General features: G+C 42.7%; 2 protein-coding genes across 3 annotated transcripts in view; one reads left to right on the forward strand and one right to left on the reverse strand.

Annotated features, from left to right (window-relative positions):
• Positions 1 to 17,355, reverse strand: part of eipr1 (EARP complex and GARP complex interacting protein 1) — a 53,688-nt gene extending 36,333 nt beyond the window's left edge. The window contains exons 1-4 of the mRNA XM_079693574.1: positions 17,159 to 17,355; positions 16,908 to 16,991; positions 8,856 to 8,988; positions 6,752 to 6,908 (exon numbers count right to left, since the gene is read on the reverse strand). Of these exons, the coding sequence (XP_079549700.1) occupies positions 6,752 to 6,908; positions 8,856 to 8,988; positions 16,908 to 16,991; positions 17,159 to 17,200 (416 nt within the window). The 5' untranslated portion in view covers positions 17,201 to 17,355. The remainder of the gene's footprint in view (positions 1 to 6,751; positions 6,909 to 8,855; positions 8,989 to 16,907; positions 16,992 to 17,158) is intronic.
• Positions 17,356 to 17,457: 102 nt separating this feature from the next.
• trappc12 (trafficking protein particle complex subunit 12) overlaps positions 17,458 to 21,645 on the forward strand; it is a 46,024-nt gene continuing 41,836 nt past the window's right edge. The window contains exons 1-2 of one of the 2 annotated variants that reach the window (XM_079693572.1): positions 17,458 to 17,542; positions 18,020 to 19,349. In XM_079693572.1, coding sequence (XP_079549698.1) covers positions 17,508 to 17,542; positions 18,020 to 19,349 — 1,365 coding nt within the window. In that variant the 5' untranslated portion in view covers positions 17,458 to 17,507. Of the gene's footprint in view, positions 17,543 to 17,565; positions 17,860 to 18,019; positions 19,350 to 21,645 lie in introns of those variants that run through there. The other variant, XM_079693573.1, reaches the window with a different exon arrangement.

The raw sequence follows: 21,645 nt of genomic DNA on the forward strand, positions 1-21,645 counted from the left end.
TAAAGGGTTCATCCATTAGACAACTCCATTTTATTGGACTCATTTGTCAACTTGAAGCAGCAGCAACAATGCCAGTGTTTGAGAGAGCATGTGGTATAGAAGGTGAGAGTGTTTGCAGGAGATAAAAGAAATGACGGGTAGGGAAGGGAGGACAAAGTTAAAGCTTGCTTTTGAAATTTAATTCAAGTTTCAAATATGCATAGTCCTATTAGAAAAGGTGGAGATGGGGAGGGAGGGAGGGGGTGAGAGAGGGAAGAGCGGGGTTTATATGGGCTGTAAATTCATGACTGCTGAGGGATAGCTTTTACTGCCCTCCTGAGGAGCAGCAAGTCATGGGCACGGGATCGGGATACACACACACACCACTCTCACACACTCACACACACACACACACACACACACACACACACACACACACACACACACACACACACACACACACACACACACACACACACACACACACACACACACACACACACACACACACACACACACACACACACACACACACACACACACACACACACACACACACACACACACACACACACACACACACACACACACACACACACACCTCGTCCTTTTGTTACGAAGAAGGACACCAAATTGACATGCATTCATTGCCTGGGGATGTACCAAATCATTTAAGAGAAAGGTATGTCTTTTTTTTAAGTATTTTTCAATACAATATTCGCCCAGTGTACATTTAAAGTTGGTTTACCTGTAAGCACTTCTCCTGTCATACTGGCCGTGCAGCCATCTCTTTCTAACACAACTACACTGCAAAAGATGTGACACAATCCAGAATATAATTTATGCAACAATGTATTCTTAAAGCTTCAGCTGAAGTTATTATGAATGGGTATCTACAACCAAATCTAACTACACACAATCTGGACAAAAGATTTGAGGAAAGATTGTGTTCTCAAATATAAAAAAAAAGAGTGTAACCAATTGATAATAAGATGTTACATTAATGGTATACTTTAAATGCTTTTAAAATACTTTACATTGATCAAAAATAATCCATCCATCCATCCATCTTCTCCCGCTTATCCGTGGTCGGGTCGCGGACGTAGCAGTTCCAGCAGAGAGCCCCAAACTTTCTTTTCCCTGGCCACATCAACCAGCTCTGACTGGGGGATCCCAAGGCGCTCCCAGGCCAGCGAAGAGATATAATCCCTCCATCTGGTTCTAGGTCTACCCCTTGGTCTCTTCCCAGCTGGACGTGCCTGGAACACCTCCCTAGGGAGGCGCCCAGGTGGCATCCTAACTAGGTGCCCGAACCACCTCAACTGGCTCCTTTCGACGCGAAGGAGGAGCGGTTCAACTCCGAGTCCCTCCCGGATGACCGAACTTCTCACCTTATCCCTAAGGGAGACACCAGCCACCCTGCGGAGAAAATCCATCTCGGCCGCTTGTACCCGCGATCTCGTTCTTTCGGTCATGACCCATCCTTCATGACCATAGGTGAGGGTAGGAACGAAAATGGCCCGGTAGACAGAGAGCTTTGCCTTCTGGCCCAGCTCCCTTTTCGTCACAACGGTGCGGTAAAGCGACTGCAGTACCGCTCCCGCTGCTCCGATTCTCCGACCCATCTCACGCTCCATTGTTCCCTCACTCGAGAACAAGACCCGGAGATACTTGAACTCCTTCACTTGGGGTAAGGACTCATTCCCTACTTGGAGTGGACAGTCCATCGGTTTCCTGCTGAGAACCATGGCCTCAGATTTGGAGGTGCTGATCCTCATCCCAGCCGCTTCACACTCGGTTGCGAACCGATCCAGTGAGTGCTGAAGGTCGCAGACCGATGAAGCCATCAGAACCACATCTTCTACGAAAAGCAGTGGTGCAATCCTTAGTCCACCGAACTGCAGACCCCCTCCCCCACGACTACGCCTCAAAATCCGATCCATGTGTATTACAAACATTCAGAGAGCACAGGCCAAGGTCAATACTGCATTCAAGTGCTTCCTGATGTCGCCATTTCATTTTTACAAACAAAGACGTTGTCTTGCTCGGAGCGTTAGCGAAGGTGAAAATGATTGCGTCTTCTGACACATACTGTTAACCTTAAATCAAACACTGAAACGTGAATGGTCAATACAACGATTAGAAACCATAATCTCTGATACCAAAATAGCGTTCTGTATTCACCTACAAATTCTACATTCATATGGAGGTGTCATTTTATAAAGATTCCTATGGCCCATACACTAAGCCTAACCTTTACAAAAAACAATGAATAGCTAAATCAAATGTTTAACTTAGACCACCTTTTGGCCCCATAATGTGAAAGGCTGATCAGATTCGCCTTCCCAAAAGTACACACACAGCTTGGTGGGGCAACTCAATGCAGCTCAGACCTTATAGATGCAGGCTGCAGCACATCAGATTCCACCTTCCTTTCTCTCTTACACAAACACACTGTTAAACACATAAATCAGTACACCGTAGGACCAATTAAAAATACTGCATGCTTCCCTGTAGTATCAATCAATTCCTACAAGGGAGAAAGGGAGAGCGGGAGGCAGAGACAGTATGGTACACACCACTTCATACTGCCTTCCTCTCGTATTAAAGTATACAAGTTATGTGCATTTGACCTTGAGCTCTGCAACATGCAGGCACATGGAATGGTATGTAAATACTGTTGTGGAGCGCTATGGAGGTTTTACAGCCTCATATATCCAAGTCTGGGACACAGATGTACTGCTCTCTCTCTCTTTGTCTCTCTCTCATCAGATTGTTTCCCGTCTTTGCTGTGCTTTGCATCCATATGAGTTTAATCCCAGCCCCTTATATAGAAAGCCAACAACAAACACAAACAAAGATGTGTGCGCGTGTCTTTTCTCCTTCTGGATAAGATTTCAGTGTGGATACAGGGACACCAAGGGCAGTGTGTGTGTGTGTGTGTGTGTGTGTGTGTGTGTGTGTGTGTGTGTGTGTGTGTGTGTGTGTGTGTGTGTGTGTGTGTGTGTGTGTGTGTGTGTGTGTGTGTGTGTGTGTGTGTGTGTGTGTGTGTGTGTGAGAACCAGCTTGAGTTTAAGTTGTTCAGAAGAAAGGCATTATAGCAAAGTGCCATTGGGAATGAAGTGTGGGTCTTTTTTACAGCTATCGTTTGAGATGAAGTCTCTAAGGATATAGTTGCGATCTGGGAACATGGTGACATTACCACAAAGGCTTCACGTAGTACGTTTGCTTGTAACCTATGTTTTGGACCAATCAGCATCCTTTGAGGAGCTAATTGTGGTTACTTGACTGGTTTAGGTGACGACAAAAAGAGGCAACAAGACACTGGTTCTGGCTTACTATGCTGTGAAGTGATCCACACCTTCCTACATTCATGACATGGTTACACCAAACACTCTAGCACATGCACTTCGCTTCGACTTGTTAATCCCTCACTGCGAAGTGGACCCAGGTACCCTTCAACAAAAACATGCCTGTTTGCTGTACCCTGGCACCAAAATGTTGGAACGAGCCCATCATGGACATCAGGACGGCAGAAAGTCTACCGATCTTTTGTTGAACACTTGAATCCCATCAGATTCACCTGTACCTTGGCCATTCAATTAAAAAGAGAAGCACTTCAATGGTTTGGTTTATTTGAAGGGATTATATCTGACCTTTTTTCTTGTTGTTGTGAGTTTGTATATTTATTGTTTATTACAGTATGTTTAAGTTGCGTCAACTAAGTGAAATGTAAAATGTGAAAATAGGGTAGCATAGATGCCCTATTAGCATAGATGCCCTATTACCTATTATTAACTGGAGAGTATTTCTCGATTGGAAAAAAGTGGAATTAAAGGTTGTCTCTCTAAAAATATAAAAATATTTTCAGTCTTCTCCCGACTGGCCTTGGGGGTTAGGGTTGGTTGGCCATATCTGATTAGTTGAAGTTATCCCGGGATAGACGATGATGGAAAGTTGGTTGATCCAATCACCTGCAACATATTTATTATAGTTTCTCCGATTTGTGTATCAGGCGTTAGGTTTCACCTGATGGTGGAAAAGACTCCCGAACTTAAATGCAACACCTCCGTTCATGTTTAATCAAAGATGTGGTTGAAAAGAAAGGGTCACAAAGGCCCTACAATCGACTGATAGCACCAATCAAATACACACACATACTCACAAAGATACACACACAGTGTGCCTGAGAGCTCGCTACTGAGGTCCAATTGATTGGGACTAGGGGACCCTCACAGTGAAAATCACATTTAATGATCGACAAAATCGCCCTACACACTTTTGCAAGTCCAGGCACACACACAAAGAAACAGCAGAGAGGATATCGCACTGCAGGACAAAAGAGACCCGACATATATATACAGCCAGACCTCTGAGTGAAAGCCTTTGAGTCCTTCACTCTAAATAATCACGCAATAATACACATGATTGCATTCATGCGTGTGTGCACAAACACGCACAATCACATCCACAAACACCTCCAACCCCCCCCCCCCCGTCACATCCCACTTTAAAAAATCAGCCATGTTGCCTTTTGTGCTCCACCATTCCCTCCTAGGGCAGTGATTGACTCAAATGGCTCCGCGGGAATCGATTCGCCCGAGCCAATCGAATCCAAGGGTGTGAGGAAAAAGAAGCGGAAGGGGAAGAAGAAGGCGAGGAAGGGAAGAAAACGCAGCTATGGTGCACACATAAGCCACAAAAAACAGATTGGTTAGCCCAGGTTTTTGGGGACATATTTTGCCCGTGTTTCTTTTCAGAGCACACTTCACAACAGGACAGAGCTCAAATGTTTGCTCACCCAAACAATGAGGGGATTTGTAGGAAGGAGAAAGTGTTATTGTTTGTGAGAGTGGTGGACACCAGGTACCGGATGACACACACATGAAGGATGTAGACATGCTACAGTGAGTGAACGCAAACACACACATGGGCCGGTTATCAAACACACACACGCACGCATGAAACAGACAATACCCTCATAAGAGTATGAACTCCAATCTCTTTACTCTTTGTCTACTTACACACACAAACATGCACAGGCTGGTGGAAGCTGCCAGTATAATCGGAGTGAGTGTGTGTGTGTGTGTGTGTGTGTGTGTGTGTGTGTGTGTGTGTGTGTGCCCGTGTGTGTCACAGAAAGATGGAGGAGGTGGGCAGCAGACCAAAGCCATCCATCTAGGGGAGCCAATAGTGAACAGCATAGAATACAGGCTTCACAGCACTGAATGCGCACACACACACACACACACACACACACACACACACACACACACACACACACACACACACACACACACACACACACACACACACACACACACACACACACACACACACACACACACACACACACACACACACACACACACACACACACACACACACACAGTTTGGTGCCCTTGTGAGGGTTACAGCTCTCACGCTGTTAAGTTGGTGGAGCCCACAGCCATCAATCTTTACCCAGCAGCCTTGCCTGACCTGCCCTCTGACACAGACGCATATATACAGTACATACACACACATGGGCGCACCCCTGCTCATCCAAACCCCTCCTCCTCCTCCTTCCACACACACACTCACACAAGCACAAGTTGCACAAATGCAATATATCTTCTTCTCTTTTGTGCTCTTCTTTGTGAGCTCCTCTCCATCTTTCCCTCTCTCCATCTTCCTCACTCCTTCTCCATCTTTATCTCTCCCGCGCAGACAGCTGCTACAGAATGCATGGCACTAACTGATCGGCGCCTCTAAAAATGATAGTAATCATGAGGCAGCTGATGAACAGTGGACTAAAAAGGGGAATGACCATTGATTTTCATTCTTATAGGCTCGAGCTATGGCAGGACATTGTGCACAGGAGCTCCCACTGTAAGAGAAAAGGATCGGGCCGAGACTAAAAGCTGAGATGTGGGCCAGTCAATAGTCTGAGCCCAAAAAGTAAAAACACTCTTGTAAATTAGGGTAACAGGGAAAGAGGTAGGGAGAGGAGAGGAAAGGAAAGGATAGGAGAGGAAAGGAGAGGCAAAGCCAGGAAAGGAAACGCAAGGAAAGGAATGGAATCTAAAAGTGTGGAGAGTGTGGGCTATTTCAGTTTCAGAAGGAGTTGTCCACCATCTGTCCATAATTCAGGAATAAATGAAAACATGCACAAGTTTCGAGGGGTTGCGAGTAGACATTGCTATGCTAGTTCATTTCATGATTATCCTTACATTTTCACATTATGTTATGATGATCTTTTTTGAAAGAACCTTATTGGCTAGGTTTGGTGGTTGGCGGTATGGCTAGATATATGGATACATATTTTTCCTTATAATGGTTTAATGGTCATTTGATTGTGAAACCATAAATAAATAACTAATCATATAGGAATCAGCCCTGGAAGATAGAGACAGATAATATGATATTTAAAAAAGAAATGCCCCAATATTGCATATTGACCTTACAACTCATGTGCTGCGTAAGAACACCATGACATGTATTTTAAAGTTCCATAAGAATATATATTGACCACCAATAGTGCTATACTGCTCATTTTATTCTGCTAACACCACAATGATCTGGACTAATATAGAATAATATATAACATATAGCTTGATATTCCAGTAGCCAAATCTAAATCCTTTCTCACAAAGGGCCGTCAAGGTGCCCCAGGCGTCTGTGTTTAGGTAATTAGGCCACCTGTAGTCCACAAATACAACAAAGGATCGAAAGAATAATTGCGCTAGCATCACTGGTACTGTGAGTGCGGCTGTTCCCCAGCAACACCTACCAGGCAGCGTTGCCATGGGGGCTGTCGTCTAGGTGACAGAGCAGCTCCAAGGTCTGGGGGTTGTGGGCGGAGTCGTCAGGTGAATCATTGCTTCCTGTCTCCCAATCGCAGGGCATCCTCCAAACTGCCGCACAGGACACCACCCTGCTGTCACTGGCTGGAGGGGACAACACACAGTCATAAACAGAGTGTTAGAGTACAGTGAGTGTTTGTGTGGTTTACAGGAGCTAATGCGGTGACGTGAATACACTTTCCCCCCCAAATCCACATCACAAATTAGTTATTTTGGCACATCCACACCAGAGCCAGAGCTGCTAATTGGAACCAGTGGAGTAAATGTAGAATTGATACAGTAATTGGAGTAAAAGTTTGAGGCTGTAGGGCATAAACGATCACAGAGAGAGGGAGAGAGAAAGCAAAAAGCCTAATTTCTTTTTGGTGTAGATATTGACAGTGTGTGGGCAGGCGTTGGGCTATGAAACACTGGCGTTACGCCTATTTGTCAAATTAAAAAGCAACGTGCTGTGGGTCCACAGGCTCTTGAGTGGTTTTAGACAACCTTGCACTTGGAGTAAGTGGGCAAGCATTCATCTCGAACAAAAGCCTTTTCTTGCTCACGTATTGGAGTGCCGGTGGGAGGCGGTATGGAAGCGCTTTAGTGTTTGTGTGTTTGTACGTATATATTCTTTTTCTGTGTGAATATGTGGTGTGCGCAGCAGTGCATTCTGGGCCCGTCTGAGCTTCAGCCCGGCCCAGAGAGGCTGTCATCCTGTGAACTCAAGCATGTAGAACTCAGAGACAGAAGTGAGATGGGGTGAGGGTGGTGGAGGGTTATTTGGGGGGGCACAGAGACAAAGAACCCTTTCCCAGATGAGGCAAATATCCCAAACTCTAACTGCGTCTGGCCCTAGAATGTATCTTACACACAAATAATAAAGATCCATACTAGCCATTCAGACACCGGTAGCTGGAATTTGCATACCGTATGGATATGTATTTAAAAGGAATATTTCTGATTGTTTGAACTCTGATTGAATATCCATTAACAGTGTACTACCGGTAGGCATGCCTCAAGTTTGGTGAACCAGACAGGAGAGACCGCATCGAAGCAAAGCAATGTACTTCTGTGGACGGTGGTACTATAGCAACAACATTTATGATAACTAAAAGGAAACCTGCTTAAAAAAAAACAAAGTGGGTGTCACCAAAGTCACACAAAAACTCAGCGAGGCAGCGACAATAGACCAGAAACCTGTTTTTAGAAAGTAAAACATTCAGTTTTTGTTGATGGAGTGTGGTGGCGAGAGAGTGTAGAAAAAATGGCTTGGGTGGCTAACAAGAGTTTTGCTTCTGCCCTTGTCCACAGCAGTATAATGCTCAGCCTACCTGTGCTTCTTCCTGTCTGTTTATCTCCAAATTGGGAGTGTGCCGACCCCCATTTATTCTATTTGATAGACTGATTATGGGTACCTTAAGTACCTCCTTCCATCCCATTAAAAAAATATAAACCATCCAAAGAATGAGATGCAGGACATTCACATTGTATATAACCCTAACCCTATTTTATAAAAATACATCTTAGTAAGAGTTCCACTTATACACTGGAATAGAAACATTATTGGCTGATTTTAACTAATAAAAGATACATTGTTATTTTCTCCAATTTTGTTTAATATATGGTGTAGAAAACCTGTGAAGCTTTCAAACTCAAATAAAACCCTACATATTGCAAAGATGATGTGCATGTGACCTTTTTAAAGATGTTCTCCTGTCTGACAGTGATTGTGCAGCCGCTGCTCTTATCCCTCATGAGGTTCATCATGTCCACACATTAGTATTGATTCTATCAGACATGACTTCTTACACAGTAGCGGTAGCCGCTGTCGAACCTGTGAAGAGCGACTGTCTGTTATCGATCATCTGTTAAAGACCAATGACATACCATGATTCTCAACTAAACTGCATGAGGTCATTAGACGGAAACAGAAAGGAAGGGTTTATGTAAAATAACAACAACAGAAAAACAGAAAAAGGAAACAGAGTGACTCGATGCTTAAAGAGGCAGTGAACGGAGCCAGAGACAGAAGGAAACAGCAGGACTCACTTTTGTTATAGCAGGTGGTAAGCACAGCCTTATCGGCAGGACTGGCTCCAATGTGCCATATCTCCCCAGCTTGGTGCAGAAGGACATTCTTATTAATGATGTTATTCTCATCATCAAAGTCAATGATGTGGATCTGGAAGAGAAGCAGAGACAGAGAGATGTGTCGAGGTGGGTTCTTGAGTTAAAACACTGCATGCGCACACACACACACACACACACACACACACACACACACACACACACACACACACACACACACACACACACACACACACACACACACACACACACACACACACACACACACACACACACACACACACACACACACACACACACACACACACACACACACACACACACACCATTTCAAAGCTCCACTTTCTCCTCTGAAAAAAAAAAAGACTCCTCGTTTAAATATGACAGTAAACGTAATTTAGAGGCAGGCATCTCTTTGGTTCTCTTTTCCCTCGTCAACTTCTAACGGCTGAGGACTTTTCATCTTGATTTGGCCTTTAAAACAGTGATTAAGACACTTTTAGAAGCCACGTTGGATCCCTGGGTTCTGCATATGACACACACGAGTCAGAGGAAATGGAAACTCATTCCATCTTTGTTTCTATTTGACGAGTGGCCCTGCTAAAAGGGGCTGTGGATGAGGTACATTATCTTTTTTTTAGTAAAAGTGCTTTCATTGTGTACTTATATAAAAGGAATTTCTTGTGCACCAACCTTTGGCAGCAGATGGTAATTTGGCAATGGCTATATTCCAGTTCTATAGGTCTAGATTTGATCTGCATAGCGTGTAATTTATCATTAAAAGTAGAGTGACAGTCTAGGGGGGAAATCAAGAAAAAAGGGAAAAGTATATCATGATTTTGTAGAAAATTTGAGTTTCACCTTGCACATATATTTAGCAAAAAAAGGTGATTGATGTTACTCTCACCGGAGAACATGGCGCCCTGATTGTCTATGATTTTCAATCAAAGGTTGGTCTGGAAAACCCATTCAGTTTTTCTCCTTTTACTATTGATGTTGTTCATGAAGCCTTAACCAAGTTAGATCCTAAGAAACCGGCTGGTCCGTACAACGTAGAACCTTTATTTTTAAAGATAGCTGCAGATTTTATTTTACTGAGTTGTGCAGCTCTGTTTATTGATCTTTCCAAAGCGTTCAACACCGTCGATCACCATATCTTGAAGCAGAGGCTGGCCAGTATTGGCATATCCAGCCATGCAGTGGGGTGGTTGGTTAACTACCTCTCTGAAAGGTCCCAATGTGTTCAATTTGATGGGCTCACTTCTGAGTGGTTAAACATTACAAATGGTGTACCACAAGTTTCTGTTTTAGGTCCACTTTTATTCTCCATCTATATCAACAGTTTAGGTCAAAATGTGGTTGGAGCAACTTTAAATTTTTATGCGGACGATACCGTGATGTACTGAGCAGGTCCCTCCATTAAGGAGGCTGTTGTTAAATTGCAGGCTGTTTTTAATATTATTCAGACTCAGCTCTCTGAGCTTAAGCTTATTTTAAATGTTGATAAAACTAAGGTAATGCTATTTTCAAAAGCCAAAAAGACACCAGAGACCACTTTGGATATTGTTACTGCAAGAGGAAAGATACTTGAAGTGGTTGCCTGTTATAAATACCTTGGTGTCTGGCTTGATGATTGTCTTTCCTTTAAACTTCAGGTCAATAATCTGCTTAAAAAGCTGATGTTGAAGCTAGGTTTCTTTTTTAGAAACAAGTCCTGTTTCTCACTTGAGGCCAGGAGAAGGCTAGTCACTGTGACCTTTTTACCTGTACCTATGGTGACCTGATTTATATGAATGCACCTGCCTGAACAAGTTAGATGCCGCCTATCACAGTGCACTGAGATTTGTTACTAACTGTAAAGCACTTACTCATCAGTCACTGTACCCTGAATGCCAGGGCAGGTTTGCCTTCACTTACTGTACGGAGGCTCAGTCATTGGTACATGTTCATCTAAAGCCATGTTGGGTAAACTCCCATCTTATATCTGCTCTCTGATCACACAGAGTTGCAGGTAGCTACTGTCTGAGATCACATGATGTGGTCTTGTTACATGTGCAGAGTGCAAGGACTGACTCAGGTACGAAAGCTTTTATGTGCGCAGCTCCTCTTGCTTGGAACAATCTGCAAAAAGAATTGAAACTGAGCAATTTGGTTCCACTGCATGTTTTCAAAGCTTGGATAGGTGAAATGCTCTTTGATAGTGTTGGTACTTGTAAACAGGGCCGTCCCTCCCTACAGGAAGATCACGCAGACTGCGTGGGGCCTCACCTCGCGGAGGGAGCCTCATCTTGCTGAGGGAGCCTCAACTGAGCCGCTAATGCTGCGCACCTATGCGTTTAGGCTGCGCAATTAATGTAGCGCGGCACGGTGTCACCGCTGCGAGGCTCCGCGAGGCTCCACTAGCCCCCCCCCCCCCCCCCCCCGCCCCACGTCCCCACCCCACGTTGACGCTCGCGAAACAGAGGGCCTCATCATCTAACCTTGCGTGGGGCCTCAAATTGGCCAGGGACGACCCTGCTTGTAAATGTCTCTAGGTATGTAAATGTGGCCCTGGAAATATGATGTATGATGTCCTTTATTGTTTTATGTTGTTTGTATGTTTCATGTGTAACCTACTTGCTGCAGGTCTCCCTTGAAAAAGAGATCAATGATTTCAATGGGACCACCTGGTTAAATAAAGGTTTGAAATGAAATGAAAATTGGCTAGCACTCCAACACAATGTATGGGATAGGCTAAGGAGCGGGAAATCTCTAAGCGGTTGACCAATCAGAGCAGACTGAGCTCTTGATTCAACACCATTTAAATGTCAGGTAAGGAATTGAATGATGGCTGGAATTCATCATCTTCTTTTCTTGTCACTTGTGTGGTTTTGAATACAATTTTAGAAAGTATTTCTACCTATAGAAAGGAACAATGCTAATTTTCAGATTACATTTTAAAATGTAATATGCATACCAATAACTCGTTAACAGTTACCTAAACTTCTACATTACACAAAGCACCTGAAATACTCACAGGTCTCCTTGACCTGGTCTACCGCCGAGACCTGAGCTGCACTTGAAAACAAATCAACAGTTGTCTAGACGTTATAGCAAACAAGCTAAACTTTTATCCATAAGAACTTAATAGAAACTCCTCCTCCTCACTGAGTTTGTTTTTTTTAGATGGAAATCTATTCCAAGAGGGTCCTCAATTGAATGCAGTTCAGGGCCCACAAAGCAGTAAAACAGTGAGGGTCTCAAGGTTTGATCAGACAATTAATGGCGGTTTCTCCCATAAGAGAGACACTTACAGCACCTTGGGGGACCGTTAATGGGGTTGCACTGGACAATAACTCCTGCTAGGCACTTCCACTCCCCTTCCCTGTACTACTTTTACAGGCTAGGAAAAAAAAGGATGAAAGGAGAAGGCGTGAGTAGGAGGAGGAGAAGAGCATCGTAGCGCCAGCATCCTTCAGCCTCCTCAAAGTCAGCTAGGCGGCTATTAACCTTGGGTTGGACTGCATCGAGCAAAAAATTATTACGCAAAGTTATAATTTTATGGTGGTGTGGGAGCGGTGCAAATAAATTCAGGCTGGCGGGACAGGGTAATTGGAGGGCCTGGTAATAGGGTCCCCCTAAATGAACCTAGGTGTGAGAGGATAGAGAAGTTCTAGCCCTCCTCCCCCAGGTGATTTATCCCTCATTCTTCCAGGCTTGGGAGTGACTCATAGCCTTCAGCCACTTGGGCACCCAGCCCGGCACTTTTAATTATGTGCCGATGTTGGGAGGAATGGAGGAAAGGAAAGGGGAGAGGGAGATCAGGAAGAGGGGGTAAGGGAAGGATAAAGCCAAGCTTGCTCTCACCCCCCTACTTCAGGGTCCTCTCCGCTAAAGCTCTTGAGCCGCACAGATGACAGTAAGCGGGGTGGAGGAGTAGCGAGCGTGTGAGAGGTGCCAAGCTCGGGCGCTTTATCTCGTTAGCAGCCTTAAATGCCATGCCGACGTGCCCTCCTATTTGTCATTCCTGCTATTGGTCTCCGAGGGATTTGAGAGGTGCTCTGCGAGTTAAGAGAGACATTTCCACCCTGCATTATGCTTAATGGGAGGTGGAGAGGCCAGCAGGCTTATGGATACAGCAGAAGCAATCAGCGCTGAAATGCCCATCGGAAAAACATTTTTCGCAACGCAAGTTCAAACTTAGAGTGAGCTCACCACTGTTGGCCAGCAAAGTTATGCAAAAGACAATGAGCTTCATGAATAAAACGGACCGCTCTGAATGAGTCAAATGTAGGGCCATCTCAAAGAACATGGCCCAAAAGTTGAATAATGACCCCTATTAGATTCACGGCTTTGAATGCTCTTTGACATAAATCTAAGAAAAAGTCTGTAAAGTTCGTTTTTTTTACACTTAACTACATGGGATTGATTTTGCTTTGTTTTAAAGTAAACAACTTAAGTAAAACTATTTATTATAAATAATAAATAGGTATTATCCAAAAGAAACATCATTCTATTAGCACTAAAGGAATTAGCAACAATTTAGTAGTTATTTGCATTATGTGCTAGATGGATCTAATCAGTTTGAGAGATGTTGGTGTGCAATGATGTGGATCTTAGCCCTAAAATGTAACTTATATATCCAAATAGATATTAAATATCCAAACAACTTCCATGGGATTTTCTGTATTAGAAAGTTACACACAGCTACAATTGGAAAGGGATTTTCAGGGGCCTTGTGTCGATTTAAAGAACTTTATTTTAAAAGAATATTGAGGCTTAGACTGTGACAGTTATTGGACCAATCTAGTGTTGGGTTATGCTTAACTAGTTCTACGAAATGTGTCCAATATCTTTAGATGTTCCGAGCGGCCGTACTCAAAGGCGGGGTAAAAAGGGAGAAGTTCTACACCTGGCTCCCTTCAGAGCTGGGTATCGTGTAGGAAAAAAACATTCAAGTCAGGAAGATACAGGCGTATCGTTGCTTTTGCTGGGAATTGTGAATGAAAACCATGCCCTCTTAAATGGATCTCGAGTTCACACACCGAATACAGACCTCAGCATCTAAAAATGTAGGTAGAGTCAGATTGGAAACCACTTACTGTGCGAGCTAAGGACAACCTTTTGGCAATCAGCTGAGACATCACAGAATTGGAAAGTCTACACTAGCCTCAAGGTAAATCGATTAATAATGAGTAATAAGCCCATTCATTACATAAATCGAGTGACTGTGATTATTCACCCTACTATTGAACAATTTGCTTCTGATTCTCTCGTGTCTCAGCTTTGCACTAATGCCAGAATAGTGAACGTGTTAGGAGGAGTATATTAAGCTCCTGTCAGAGTGTAATAAGAAATCACACAGATCGACTGTGCTGTATTGTCGCTATTCCCAACAAGCTCTGTATTAGACTCGCTACACAGCACTTGGATTGAACTACGTCTGTATTCAGTGCCAGGTCGTTTTCACACTGCAGTCTGCCAGAGAAATAGGCTTGTTTCTTCAAGGCAGAAATGCTGTACATCTGTGTGTATGTGTGTGTGTCTCACTCTCTCTCACTTTCTCTCCATCTCTCTCTCAGAGAGCTAATTATTTCTCCCCCGTTTAGAGCCAACTGTTTCTGTCATCTGTCTCTGTAATGACCTCTGCAAGATGTGCATGCATGCACACGCCCCACTCTCTATCTTTTTTCTCCTACAAGCACCCTCACAGCACAAAACCCTCACCAACACTCAGAAATACAGGCAAAGAAACCATACAACATGGATGCACAATATGCAACAGATATTTCTGCTATTAACGATAACTCAGGTTAGTTGCAGTTGAGGGACGGACTGCGGCTCCTCGGCTACACCTGAAATCCCTATCTATCTGAAACAAATAGTTGATAAAGAGAATTTCAAAATCCTGACACAAAAGTCAAGAATTCTGATAACTGATAAACCGCTTATCGTTAAAGACTAGGTAAATTAACAGACAATTAGTCCAACAATATTCCCATGAGTTTATGTTTTCTTGTCATATCGGGTCAAACACGGTAAACACTGATTGCAACTTATTACATTTACCCCGTTTATTTCTTCTTCTTGCTTTTTTTATGAGCCCTATTATGCCCATTCTCAGGTTTCCTAATTGTATTTTCTGCCTCTACTGTGACATGTTTACATGCTTAATGTTTGAAAAGGTCTTTATTTATCTCATACTGCCTGTGCAGCACTTATTTTCGACCTTTGTCTGAAACCAGAGCCCTGTCTGCTCTAAAAAGCTTAATAGGGCCCCTTTAAAGATTTATTTTCTCTGTGTTATGAGATTTTTTAGAGCAAAAAATGTAGTAAGACAATAACAGCGGTTTAATCGTTTTGGTTTTGTCGAGCAACAATGTTACAAGCCTCACATTTTAGATGTGTTTCTAGCAGATCTTGCTGTTTTTCTCTGGTTTAAATGAGTCTACATTATGAATCAAGATGTAAACTTGGTCCATGGAACATCTCGATGGGACCTTTATCCAGATCGCCTTGATGTCCAAGTGGGTACACTTCATAAAATATAACCGCAACATCCTGGGTTATTTGCAAAAATGGCAAAAAAATAAATCTACAGAAAATGAATAAATGTTACTCAAACCCAATGTGCACTTAAAGACAACCCTGGCTATTGTTGCTTTAGGACTGGCAATGACAGAATGAATGGACACGGAAAGGTTACCAGCAATACAAGGTAAAAGTTGTCAGGTATGTTCTTAAGTTTTGGTCTTTAATGTATTTTTATTTTATTTGACATTCATTGATAAGTACAAATCTTCTTCAGCTTTTTGTTTTTAAATATTTTTCATCTATTGTAGAGGGAGCCAAACTGGACCATTATTTGCTATTACCGGTAATAATGATAAGGGGTCATAGTTTAGCTCACAGCATATTGCTCTTTTTGGCCCTTTGGGTCTATTCAAACATTTGTAACCTTTTTACAATTTGCAGGACCAAACCCTATTGTATGACAACTATACCTACCTGAATCTTTCTGCACTCAAATCCTGATTGCCTTGAATACATTTCCTGATTAAAATCAGAACTGTTGAATCTTAGCTTCAGGTCTTAACATTAACAAACAAAAAAGTTTAAAATTCTTCAAACTTTTTTCAACTCCAGTATGATCTGATTGTGTTCTTCTTCCAATTCGCCTCTTAAACTCCATGTCATAATGTTGACTACTATCATGCTCTGCAGAACAGTCTTTGACTCTCATTTGAAATTTGAAATTGAGATGCAATGCAAGAGGTTATTTGGTCATGCGCTTCACATTTAACAGATATTCAAAAACAAGTTTGCCTGCCTCTGACCTAGAGAAGGTTATTCATTTGTTCATTCATTTCATCTGTATGTGTTATACCAACGACGGAAATAAATTAGACATCTGCCATTGAATAAAAATACATTTACATTTAAAACCCTTGAAAAACTTTTCATTCAAATCCCATAATCCCTATTGGACTACTTTTTTGTGAGACCTTATAACCTTGGAAAGCAAACTGAAAATAGAAAGTTTACTCCTTCCACTTTAGTGTCAAACTAATGTTTCTGAAATCTTAATATCTTACGTCTACTCTCAAAATAAACTAACTTTCAGAAACATTTAACACATGAAAACAATAACTCCAAGTTAACCTCATTTCACAGTAGTTGAACAGTATCTTAGAATAAGCCGGAATCCCATCTTTTAATTGAAAATAATGATAAGGTGTATTGGATCTTATTTATGTTTTTTGCTTTTCCTGTTTACCTGCATTTTACCTTAATGTTAATTTTAAATTCTACACATATGTTATGGTCGAGTCCATTGTTACAACTACTGAACAGAGGAGATGCAGCATCATGGATACTTGTTCCTATTATTATAAAGAGCCATTTGGGATTTGGGGACACAAACTACTACTATGAACTAAGTAAAGTAAAATAGGAGTTCCCTTCTGTTGCAGACATCTTCCTTCCTATTCCTGTAAATGGAATGACATGTCTGTCATTAAGTATTTTTCTTACCTGGTTGTCAAATTTTAGGGACTGTGTGCCCACAAGGAAACGGATGGCATCAGTTTCAGCTGTCTGGGCTGTAAGCGCTCGTGCCTGCAATATGATACAAAATAACACGACTAATAAAATAATACTCATACTGTATAATAGATCAGAGAATTGCTTAGAAGTATACAGAATGGAGTAGAGCTTTCAGCCGGGTAAACATAAATAAATAAATATACAGTCTATGGTAAACACATAATGAATGGTGACAGTACCTGGAATTCGAGTCCATAAATAACAGGAGCGTCGTCCTCCATGTTTCAGTCTGTTTCCCAGAGCTTTCTTAGCGTTTTATTTGTGTTTTATAAACCTCGTCTCACGGTCAAAACACTACAAAAATACTGCATCTGAACAACGTACTGCATAAACACAACACAGTTGATCCACTTCCGCGATTCAGAATTGGAAAGAATGAAGCGTAGGACTAAACTACGTAACGACAGCCGTGCAACGTTCTAAAGGTTTTTAAAGTTACGTAAAAAACGTCGGGAATACAAAATATCAGCGTCATGAAATGTGTCTGCTCTTGAATACCGTAGATGCAGCTTTCCTTTGGAACTGCGCATGCGCAGTATATGTATATCTGTCAGTGCAGTAAGGTAAGAACATAATCGTGTTTGTTTCAGTTTTGTATTTGTTGTTTGCCTTTTCGGTTTTATAAGAATATCGCGGTAGTATGTTTTGTGTTTTTTAAAACGAGGAGAGCTATGAGTCGAGCATGTTTTCTACATTTGCAACCAGCTGCTTAGTTAAAATAGCTTGATAGCCAACCGGCTAATGTAGCATTAGCCAGATAGCCAGTAATACACAGACAGCGAACCTGCGATATATTGCTAACGGCTCTTTCGTGACAGGACGTTAAGCACGGATAAAAGAGCTGAAGCTGACTCGCTTATCTCCGGATGTAACTGTGAACGTAAGCTCAATGACGATGACTAGAGCTCGTAAAAAATAGCGTTTGCCTATGATGACAGGAAGTGACAGAGAAAAATGTTGCACAGTGTTGTACAATTACGCAGAGAGTATGAGTCTGTCACAGTTTACATTACATCAAAAGGCATTTCTTGATTTTTCAGGAGCAGTAAGATGGACAGTGAGGAGGCTCCTGCTCAGAGGCCAGTCACCTTGGAGATCACAGTGGAAGATGTAACCGCTGAAGCCCCAGGCCCAGACCCTCCAAAGCTAACCATCAGCCAGACCCCACTCAGAGAAAATCTCCTTCCCCAGGTAGAGAGCATCGACTTGGGCGGGGAGTTTTCCACCCCCCAGGAAGACAGCAGTGCTACACCTTCAGAGAGCCTGATGGACAAGCTAAATGACCAGATGATGGAGAGCGTCCTGATTTCTGACTCGCCAAACAACAGTGAGGAGGAGGAGGACGACGACGAAGACGTAGCCCCCATGGACTCCTTTCTAGATGCAGTGGAGGAGGAAGATCATTTTCACGAGACATCAGTCGACAAAGAGGAACAAAGTGAAATAGGTCAGAATACGACTGAGATTGAAGTTACAGTGGAGGAACAGGAGAAGGATAGCTCTGTGGAGAAAGTGGATGAAGAAACCAGGGAGCAGACAGACACTGAGGAGCAGGTGATATCCTGTGTTTCACTCCAAGTTGACGAGCACAGCCCGTCTGATCCCAACAGTGGGGAACAGTCACTACTAGAAGCTCAAGAGACGAAAGATTTCTCTGTGCCAGTGTGCACTATATTCAGCCATGGCGCCCATCCAAAGTCGTTGGTGCCCGATGGATTCCAGCCCACCCTCATCAAGTCCCCCAGTTTTAGCATGGGGAGCGGTGTAGAAACCAGTGAGGCAGTGACCCCCAGCAAGCTGATGGCCCCCCTCGTGTGCCAGCCCAGCCCCAGCCTCAGTAAGTTCTTCAATGATAACGGACATGTCAACCCAGCCTCAGATTTCTTTGATTCCTTCACTGTCCCCTCCTCCTTCATCTCTGTTTCAAACCCAAATGCTGACATCCCTCCTGGTGCCACCCCAGCGTCCATAGCCCCCACCCCTGAGCGCCAGCTCTCCTCCACCTCCTCCTCCATCTCCAACCCCGGTGGAGCTCTGGACTCTGGTGCTCCCACTCCTAGTTCAGTGTTTGCCCCATCTGAATCCACCGCCAAGGCCCAACCTCCTCCATCCCAGGAAGCCCCAGCTCAAGCCCCTGCCCCAGCCCCTCAGCCGCAGCCCTTCAGCACGCTCCAGGCTGTGTTTTCGGGCAGCGATGACCCATTTGCGACAGCGCTGAGCCTGAGTGAGGTGGACCGGCGCCATGATTCCTGGCTGCCATCTGAGGAGACCAGGAAGGTGCTGATCTCTGTGGCCACCCAGCAGTACAGCCCTGCCTATGTAGAGACCACCAGACCCACTATGCCCGGACTCAAGTTTGACAACCTTCAGGTGAGACTTATGCTGTAATCAGACAACATATTTCTTTGGAAAGTTTTGAGAGCTTTTATATAGACTGTTAGCCAGGGCTTTAACACTGAGGTTTGAGAAGCATGTGAATATTTACTGTCCTAAAGCATTATTATGCTACATGCTGGTGAAAAGTAGCTACTGAAAGATGGCTAGCTTGAGTTGATGTTACAGTATAACAATATCAAACAGCCCAGGTTCAGGCTTGTCGCAAAACAATTATTCATCATGCATATTAAACATTTGTTTAACAAAAACATAATTTCATACAAACTCAATATGATAGTAGCCAGGGACGTGCACAGACATTTGGAGGGGCTATTGCTCTAAACTGGAAAAAGGGCCTCCCCCCGAAAAAAAACATAAGACCTTTTGAAAATTGTAACTTGTTTTTAATGTAAAAGAAACCAAACGATTATTACATCAACTAAATTGAACAGTAATTCACGTCTCATAACAAAATAAGCTAAGGTGACTACTTGCATTCGGTGACTTGATTTTAAAAATGAAAACCAGGGAAATTCTTTGTTTTGCGGTCCATATCTCATTAAAATATCTAATGTTAGTAACTATTAAAGACAAAATGAGGACAATTCTGTTCTAATGTAGTTTGACCATTGTAACTGCTGTGCAGTCCAGACATAGGCTACTGACCAAATAGGGCCTCTAACTTAAATAAACTCAATAATTAATGAAATCAGTGCAATACGCATTATTCTTATTCTTATCATTCTTTATGAGCGCAGTGACGGTAAGGTATCTAATTACTTATTTATTGAGTATTCCATAACTTAATAACAGAGATGGTCAAACTGAAGATGAAAAGACACAGATGACAGAAGCACAATAACAAGTAGGCTATATTTAGGTGTTTTTTTGTAAATAACCAACGGTATCAAGAGGAAGTAAAGTCCCCTGGTTTGTCCCTTATACCCTAACTGTCATGAGACAACTCAAAATCAAGTTTCCAAAATCCGACACTGAGGTGGTCTTAACGCACCGGCAGATGACAGCGCTGACAAAATGTGTTTCCTGCAGCGAGACGCTACAACACTAATTGTGGGCTTATCATGTTGATTCGGCCACAACAGAAAAAAGAAAAACAAACTCTCGCTCTCTCCAGAGGGGCAGGTCAGCCAAAAAGGCCAAACGGGCCGTTGCCCGGGCAACATTAGCCCGTACCTGTGCACGTCCCTGATAGTAGCCCATATATGCCTGTCTATATCTGTCTGCATCATGGGAAATGTCAGATACAGTGTTTCTGAAGCTTGTTCTATACTAGGGACTTAAAGTCAGGACACCCACATCTTCTTTTTTTTATCAGTAAAAAACAGTTAAATAAAAATGCCCTCACAAGTTTTGAGACACTTTACATGCCGTGTCTGCTCCAAACAACCATTAAGAACAATTTCATTCTAATATTTATGAACACAGAAAAGCAGCAAATTGTAACACTTGAGAAGCGAAAATGGTTGCTGGTGTAACGATTGTGACCATACATCAATCAATAAATTGCTACAGCTCTAGCAGTATTATATTCCAGCACAACGCTCTTATCACACTCTTATCACATTCTTCATGAAAAGCAGCTAGGACATGACAATAATGACACGGTCATTTTGTGTTCGTTGTTTTGTTTAAAGATTGTAGCTACATGTTTAAAATCTTATAATGTTAAAGGTAAGGCATCTATCAAGAATTGGGTTCCACCATGATCATCCATTTGGTTTAACACATTTCTCAAATGATGCTCTGGCATAACAGGCAGTTTGTGGACACTTGTCATCAAGCAGTCGTACACACACTCTTCATTGGCTATTGTGTCACCATGTCATGTTCTTTCCCCTCATAAAGTCCCTCTGAGCTCCTTCAACAGTAACATTTATTTGTAATAACAACTCTTGAGTGATGAAACATCAATTCACTTATTTATTCAATTGAATTTGATGGTGTACGTCCACCTCCCAGCTTAGATTGTGTTCATTATCCTCCTCAGTGTGTTTGAATGCCTGCCTGAATAAATGAATACAAATCAAGGATTTATTTTTTCCGTCATCTTGGTGTTTATGCCTACTAAAAGCCCATTTTCAGCAAACAAATTAGATCCACTCTAAAGCTGGATTAAAGAGTATTCTGAACCTGTTTTCTTTTCTTTCCTATTTGGGCAGAATATATTTTGTAACTGATTGTTTTTAAATCCAGAACTAAGGATGTCCAGATTAAGGTGTGTGTGTGTGTGTGTGTGTGTGTGTGTGTGTGTGTGTGTGTGTGTGTGTGT

The sequence above is a fragment of the Notothenia rossii genome (genome assembly GCF_949606895.1).
Source record: "Notothenia rossii genome assembly, chromosome: 7".
NCBI classification, from domain to species: Eukaryota; Metazoa; Chordata; class Actinopteri; order Perciformes; family Nototheniidae; genus Notothenia; species Notothenia rossii.